Source organism: Schistosoma mansoni, chromosome W (genome assembly GCF_000237925.1).
Source record: "Schistosoma mansoni strain Puerto Rico chromosome W, complete genome".
NCBI classification, from domain to species: domain Eukaryota; kingdom Metazoa; phylum Platyhelminthes; class Trematoda; order Strigeidida; family Schistosomatidae; genus Schistosoma; species Schistosoma mansoni.
In genome coordinates, this window is record NC_031502.1 from 7743352 (window position 1) to 7752022 (window position 8671).

Here is an 8671-nt window from a genome sequence, read left to right on the forward strand (position 1 = left end):
ACACCCACACATATGTTAACAAACAACAAGTGGACTGGTCGAGAGTACTTACATGCATTACACACACTAGAACATCACAACACACACAACACACACAACACACACAACCTGAACAACGGAAACATAACAGGGAACACCACTCCTCCCCATAACCATCATTCACCAAACATTCAAACACCACTATTACAACGAAAAACAATCAACACATAATCAACCCAACACACAATATCCTTCATTCATGTTCTGATAAGACTTGAACATTTCGCACACTCCGGGAGAAATTGATGCGCATTTTCCGTGTTTATTATTGTATTGATTATTTTGTATTATATTGTGTGACTTACTTTTCTATTCAGTGAATGGTTATCGATGTGTATCATTGGATAAGAGTTTTCTGAAGTAGATGAAATCGCGGACGCCAGAGATAACTCTGCTACTACACGGGGTCGATGAACATTAGATCTAGTAGGACGACCCAGTGCATTACTTGATTCAGATGTAGGAGTTTCTGAACATACACTTTTTTTTTCTAAGCTGCCACAGCTTTCATCCACATTTTGGTCAGAGCCAGGATTGCGATTCACAGCACGAAACGGAATAACAAGTTTATGTTTTAGAGTTACTTGATATGATGAATTGGAATCGCTCAAGCTTTCCAATGGTATAGGAATAGGAAGCTGCACTATTGCTGGTGAAGTTGTAGTGTTCATTTTATGTTTTGAAATATGCTTAGCTTGAATAGCATTCATTCGTCGCAGCCATTGAGATGCAAAATAATAATCCTGGCAAGAGAAATAATGGTTAGTAGTCCTTGAATAACTAGTCAGTGTACGATATCATTATTAGACTTGTTCACGACAAAAAGAAAGACGCTCAGGTACATTGACAGCAATAAACGTATACCTAAACAAAATTCAAACTTAGAAATTAGCCAATTTTCGGATGTTATTTATTTTTATTTTGTTGTATAGCTGGGAGATTAAAAACAACTATAACAGTGAGATTATGTCTCGAAATGGAGAAACTACTATACCGTTAAACTAACAACTAAAAATTTGTCTGAATAAAACAACCACTACATTTTCCACTCATGACACAGAAATTAACTGAATTACAGTATATCAAGCAGTAATGCATTTTAAGTCAAATGACGGAACAACTGGTAACAGAATCAACATTCTGGGTATTACTCAGTTATGGACACCGATGCATTTCGGTTATTCAAGATAGAAATGAATAAGCCTCGGAAGTTCCTGGTCACTTTTACATAGAAAGTTCAAAATCAAAAGAGACATTGATCTGAGTATGAATAAACAAGCCATTGAAATTCATGGTCTTAAGGACACATACATGAAATTCAATCTATATTAGCTCGGAAATTAATTCTAAAAAACACTTCTTGAATAATAAAATGATTAACTCAGCAAATAATTCATTTTCAAAGCTGTACAACCATACATATTTGCCCATAATAAATTATAGGCTAACTAATAATTGTTTGTTAGAATTTGATTATTTGTTATGTGAAATTTGAATACATAATTTGAGATAAATAGACAACTATTTATTACAATTAACCGTTGAAAAAACTATCAACTGTGCCAAAATCCTCAGAAGTTATAGCAAATTATTCTTGAAGGAAATCATCCGAAACAAGTGGGATTTCATTGAACCTGAAATTCAAAGAACGAGTATTTTGATGTCGAATTCCATCATTTTGATGATAAATATATGGTGTATCAACTTTCAAACTGTATTAAAAGACGTTTCAAAACAGGCAATTTCGCCCAAATTATATCCACTAAACAGATATATGGAGAGGTTTGACCTACATTTTTATTACCGCATAGCCCTAATAATGTGGTGCTTCATACTGCTGTAAATAAGTGACTTATCACGGAACTATTAACCTTGATTAATTTTCATCAAGTGCTAAGAACTACAGCTCCTATGTTTCACTTACAGTGAATGAAAAGACATAAACGATCCAGCCGACAAAATCATTCAGTGATCAGAGGCATTAATGTTCAAGCAACTCTGCTACTTAAGAATCACATAATCAACTAAAAGTGTAGTAAATTAGAAACTCATTCAGAAAATAAGAAACTGACCTGGACATAGGGATTAGATACCATTAAAGGACGCAACTGAATCAATAACACACCAATTGCTTCATAATCTGTCATCCAACCACCACGGTTTGGGTCGCTTTCTTTAACTGTGGACACTTCCTCGAGTGAAGCGACGAATCCTGATGGTTGTTTTGAACACGGTATAATAGTTGATGACAGACTAACAGACTGCTTAGACTCGGCATTTGTTGGTTGAACAGGAAAACGTGAAAGGTATGAGGAAAGAGATAAATCATTGGGTTGGATATTTGGTAACATTAATCCACGAACGCTCGGAGATGAAATCAAAGGATTGTGCTGACTTGAGGAAACAGGTGAAACGACAGGTGGGTTTTGTTGAAGAATGCACTGATTTCGCACCAATGCCAAACTGCAAAATAATACTGAATTACATAAATCAAATACTTGTGGCTTCCAATTTCAACTAACAAACACCAAGAAACAAATGCGACCCAGATTAAATTACCAAATAACTGGGATTCGTCTAGCAAGGTTGAAGCTCAGTCCAATAAAGAATAGATATATATGAAACTGAATGAAACCACACAACCACAAGAACAAGAACAAATTATTCCTAATTTAAGCAAAAATTCTAACAAGTTGAAAATTGTCAGCCTAAGTATACAATACAAACTGTAGCATTAAAAGACCACATATATTATTTCCCTGATGAATTTTAAATACTGGAAACTGTGAAAGTGATTGGAGTCCTGGAGATGGTATAACACAGTGGCTAGAGACATTATCAAACATGTCTCAAAATAGAGGTCACTGACGGCCCTGTTGTAACTACTTTCTTCACAAAAGTGATAGTAATTTCTTTCACTGGAAGGATTTTTACTGGTGGTACTTTTCTTAATTGAACTGTCTCTCCCATTATCATTATTATTTCACTCTCATACACCAATTTATGTTTATCGTTGATCCTTTTTATTATACCTACTATACATTATCTGTCACTTCACAACCTCATTGTTATTGTATGGTGCATACATATTTGGTGCCCCCTAGTACTAACATGTGTTCAGATAAATAAATTTCAACCGGCAGGTTTACTGGTTTGAACCCCACTCCACTTAGGTTTGAACAATCGAGTGGTATCACTAGCCGTTACACTTAGAGTGTGGCTTATATCCAGATACCTGGTAAATTAATTATTTGATTATTTTTACTCATTACTAAGTAATTTCAATTTTCTCCTTATCGATTGTGCATTTTAACTGGTTATTCACTTTATGTTAATTTATCGTAGATCTCTTATTCAACAGATTTCGAATTGAGTTTACTTATTTTCTCTGCAATAGAAGAAGGGAGAAAGATGATATTATTGGTACCACTAAGTCCCGAGTCCGGAACCTATAATGACTTAAAACAAGACGTGTGTCAGTGTTGCGCCAATCACCGCTACTGGTACGACGGCTTACTAAGACCGCAGAATAACTGCTGCCCGCTATGCATTGCAACGGAATAAGACAGCTATGCTAACCTAAAGAAGAAGACAAGACTTCAGAAGACTGTCTTATTACCCAACCATTATTTAAAAGGCATCCACAATAATAATGATAAATTATATATCATTTAAGATGTTCGGTCAATTGATAGATTCACATAAACTACCTAGCGATTAATCAATAATCTGATGTGTGCATTTAATTTATAAAATCAATAAGTTGATTGACTTGACTAAGAAACACAATTCATCACTGAATTATACATTTGTTTCCATCTTAACAAACCTCCCTTGACCCACTAAGGTTCGGGCGACCGGGTAAGATCATTAACTCACGCTTAGAGTGTGACTCATGCCAAAATACCTAGTAGACGAGCTAATTTATATATTATATATGGGTACGGAAACTGAGTTATAAACTTCGTAATTACGGGGAAACTAAAAACAAATTGAGTCGATATCAATTGACTTTTTTCCAACAAGCAGGTGCAAATACATACCTCTAAGTAGTGTGATGATCTACAAGATTTATGTAAAATGTATTTTTGTGAGTGATCTTAAAGTTCATGGTTACATCGTACAAACTTTTCATTTAGTGTCTCTGAGGTAGTAATTTGGAGTCGAGTACAGGAAATCGAGTCACATCTCATGTATAGCAGAAGACAACACCACTCTACTGGTCAAATCTTGAAATATAGCAGTCGTATACATTAACAATATAAATTCGACCACCAGAAATATGAATATTCAGTCAAAATAACATTTACCCATGAATTTGTGAGTAATCCCACTTTGAGGGATGTATATTTTTAAATACAGACTGCACTGCCGGTAACGTGGGGAAAACACTGACATCAGTGGGCAACTGTCCCTTCAAAATATCCAGTGAAAAGGGGTTGGTGCGTAAATGATTGGGATGTATTCCATTCTGCTATAACACAAAAAGAGTGGGTTTTCATATCAACAACAGTAATGAGAAAGATTGCCAGTTCAGATATCTTTGAATTTTAGCAGTTGCCATGCATACAAAATCTAAAAGAAATTATTTGTCCACTAAACCAACACACTACCGTTAGGCACGAGGCTTAATAAAGACCGAAATCGTGTACCACAATAAACTAACTAATGAGATAATAAACCAGTACCCTCAATACTATGCATAAACTGAAGTGACTACATTTGTACAGTGCGATAGCCTAAAGTGCCGAATATTGCCCTGGTTAGTCTGTTGACAGAATACTGGTCTGAAAGGAGACCTACCCATTATGTGCTAGTGTAATCGATCGCTAAATTTAGAGCCCAATATTCCACAGTTCTAAACTTAGGACGCTTTCAAACTGAGTGGGATACATGGAGAGGTTATTAATTTAGAAAAGAAACTAGAAGCAGTAGCATAGGACATTTGACACTTTTTAAATAACTTCATGATTATAGCTAATGCTATATACGTTAAACAACCATTAGTCTGTTGTGGCGGTGATTGGAATAGTGCCCGTGTGTTATAACAGGTAAATTAATTGAAGCTAGCTAATTAAATAAAGGATATCCCAACACTTTTTGGATTGGCGCGTCGGATAAAAGATTCAGCAGTTTGTGTTTTACGAGATCCAAAATATGATAAGGGAGCAAAAGTAGTTCCTAAACTCCCACTTACTTTTAAAGAAAGATTACTACAGCGCCCTAAGTTAGAATAAGTTATACGATTGGTTTCTTATGTAACTGCCCAATGTTTATGGACTTTTATACATTTAATAGCATGTTTCCGTTTATACTAGCCATCGCTGTAATGTGATACAGGTCGCAGCATACACTTATAGGTGCAACAAAAGTGGACTACTCTCATGTAGTATGGTATTAAAGATCACGTAAAGATTGTCACAGATATCGTAACAATGAATGGTTTCCTGGGTACTCAAAACAAATTCTAAGGGACAGAGATGTTCTCTTTCACATTCTTCACTACATTAAAAAGGACGAGGTAAAAAACGACTATGATATTCAGTGGCTTTCAAAAAGGACAATTATCAAAAGTTGAATGAACTGGTACATCCCTACCATTATATCTATCAATAAAACACTTGTTAACAACTAACGACTGAATAAAACAGGTTGCAACATTCTTATACAATCTAGTAAACTTTAAAGCTTTCTCGATTAACCAACAAAAGAATGTAGTTCACTGGCTTGACTGAAATCCCTCTAGAAAGTAAGAATCGAAGGTAAGTAAGCTGTCCTTAAAAATTTCTCTTTGACCAGAACCAAAAACTTTCTACGGGATAACTCTAATAGTAAGATCATAATCTGTCTTCAACTGATTAATCCTACTAGGAGAATATCAGTCTCTTATAGGAAAATTTACATTCAAAGCATTCACCAAACTGCGAGAAAACGTTGGGACTGAAAAACCCTAGTATTTTACTGATATTCTTCAGCTTTTCCCTTATAGTATTTCCATTTCTTTATTCGTATATGAGTAGTTAACGGACATTACGAGTAAACAACCACTTATAATATGTGCTTTAGGTGGGTATTTTACAGAACAACGTTTAATTATCCTTAGAGCTTTAAAGTATGCTGCTTGTAGAAATGATTGACAATGTGCACATTCAAAACTTAGATTTCATTACACCACCAAAAAAGATAACATGTTTTAGTTGCATTTCAGGGATAGTGAAGCAGAAATGGGTTTCAGTTGCATTTTGGTCAGATCCTAAGAGACACAAGCTAGGTCAATGTAGTCAGATTGGAAATCTTGGCTTTTCTTACAAGTTTGCTCAGTAAAGTGAGTGACTCTAATGATACACTCTGTAAGCTTGAAATACGCCAAATAAAAAGGATAGAAAGACTCCTTCAGATTGAATATCGAGTAAAGAAGTATCCAGAACCTATTCCTATTGTTTACAAAGTCGAGTCTTCTAAGTCAATATCCATCGGTTAAGTATCACTCAGATGGTATACTGATCGCATGTTCAGGACCCCACAACTTGAGTCAAATATAAAACTTCATGCATGAACATAAATAAATACTTCATGAATTCCTGTTTAAATCATGTTTATACTAGCTTAAATGGAAATATATCAAGAAATATACATTAAGTGATGTATGTCACTATAGCTACCAATGAAATCCCCTAAATTTAATTTATAGACAGAGATATTAGAACTCAAAGTAATGGAACGTTGCGATATATCGGCAATGGCCGATGATAAGCATAAGATGGGTTATAAGTAGTAATACGTCTGCTTAGTTACGTGAGTCTACTACTTTTATTTCGCTCTTGGAAATAAATAATTTAAGCAGGACGGGTGCTCTCTTCTGAAGTGACAAAAAAATGGTTGAACTACATATCACTACAATAACTGCCTCCTTTATAGATTTTATTTTGATTTATTAAAGCTCATTTATTTTTTTAAATGCTAGTTAATTCAAACAGTAGTGAAATAATGAAACATCTGAATCCAAAGAAAATGCTGACGTTTTGGAATTTATGACGTTTGAAATAACAAAGTAAAATGGATAGCAACCTGTAGAAATAGTATGAAGAATCCTAATAAATGTAAGGCGAATTGTTGCACGAAAAACACTCACATTGACAGAGAGAGAATTTTGGATCGTTTGTGACTGACAGATGCGATTCCCAGGAGGGAACACAGGGTTAGGATACACTTTGTGCTGACTAACTGGTACAATATTTTGAAGGTTTCCTGGAGATCGAGAAGCTTTGGAGTACAATTCAGTATCAACTCCACTGACTTGTGACTCTGTAGCATGCTTACCTGACAAGCAATCTTCTGTAGAAGCTTCAGATGGTGTAGATACAGTCTTGGAAGCTGAGAGATGGCAAACATTTAATGATCGGAGTACATCCATCACGTTTTTCGATTTCATATTACAATCAGACGCTATGCTGGTCTTACCGCTTCCATATCCAGTCTCATAACTACCGTCAATGCTCCAGATGTCACGAGTCCTATCAAAGATGTCAGTGGGAGCAGTAGGATATGCAGGTGCGTTTCTCAGATGCTGAAATGAGTCTTCGTTGAGCTGTTGGTAAGAAACCTTCCTGGATATATCTAGGATTGCAGGATCCTCAAAGGTCTCATCTGATACTAGCTTTTGAAGTGTTTCCTCGACATCGACAACCTTCAAAAAATTCAAACTGTTATCTATTCGTTTACCTTTTCGCCCCCATCATCCGCAATCACACCACAACCGAGATCATCTGTTTGCCATAAGAATGAAAGACCACCGGAGTCATTCCAGAACTTTGGTAGTTCATCAGCAGTTGGAGATTCTTCGGAAACTTTGTGAAAATTTTGCACAAATTGATCATGCTCATTCTCCCAGTCACCTGAAAGTTATCATAATAAGAGTGACCCAAACCTATCTCTGCACAATCGAATGTCTCTTCGTTTAGAAGATCGGGATCCTGAAGCACGGAATTACTTCATTCAAAATATGTTACCTCCTCCGAATCATCCATATATTAAAGGCCTAACTGACAGACAAGTTTGTAGTACCAGGACAAATCACATTGAAGCGGCTCAAGAAGTTAAAACAGGCGGTGCGCAGTGTACAATTCCAGAAATTCGAATGATTCGAAAAGTTTTTAGCAAATTAACGGAAGCTTTCGCTTAGTAGACTTACATAAATAGTAGCGTTAAATCATCAATACTTCCAAAGAAGGGCCTAAATGCATTAAATAAACCAAGTGTAAGTATTGATAAATTTATGTGAAGTACTGTCCTGAATCTCTAAAAAGAAATCAAGCTTCCTCTTGAAGGAGTTCTGGGAGGTTTCTCGATACTATCTAGTTTGTAAACAATTTCAAAGCTTTACCTCTCATAAAGCGTGGAAGGTGCACCTACAGTCTAGTTTGGTATGTTGAATCTCTGATTTCTGGGTATTTCTCCTGTTTTGATAAATAAATCTCCAAAATAAGTGGTTTCATAAGTCCTTGATATTATTGTTGACCTCGTCAGTTTCACTGAACATGCTGCTAGCCGAATGTTCCCAGTCACACATTTGCATCAGCTCACGTTTGGGTACCCCGTGTTGTGCGTCTCCAACAACAACTAGTCATGTATG

General features: G+C 35.7%; 1 protein-coding gene across 3 annotated transcripts; it reads right to left on the minus strand.

The window, feature by feature from the left end:
- Positions 1-326: 326 nt before the first annotated feature.
- Positions 327-8112, minus strand: Smp_126180.1 (hypothetical protein; the record flags this gene model as incomplete). Of its 3 annotated transcripts, XM_018800089.1 has the most annotated exons (8): positions 327-782; positions 2112-2502; positions 4350-4513; positions 7172-7326; positions 7360-7726; positions 7762-7934; positions 7967-8012; positions 8049-8066. In XM_018800089.1, 8 exons carry the CDS (start codon positions 8064-8066, stop codon positions 327-329), a joined length of 1770 nt encoding a protein of 589 aa, XP_018653938.1. The 3 variants fall into 3 exon arrangements, with proteins under 3 accessions (XP_018653938.1, XP_018653939.1, XP_018653937.1); XM_018800091.1 differs by having other exon boundaries at positions 7172-7726; positions 8049-8112; XM_018800090.1 differs by having other exon boundaries at positions 4350-4510; positions 7172-7726.
- Between the last annotated feature and the right edge of the window lie 559 nt (positions 8113-8671).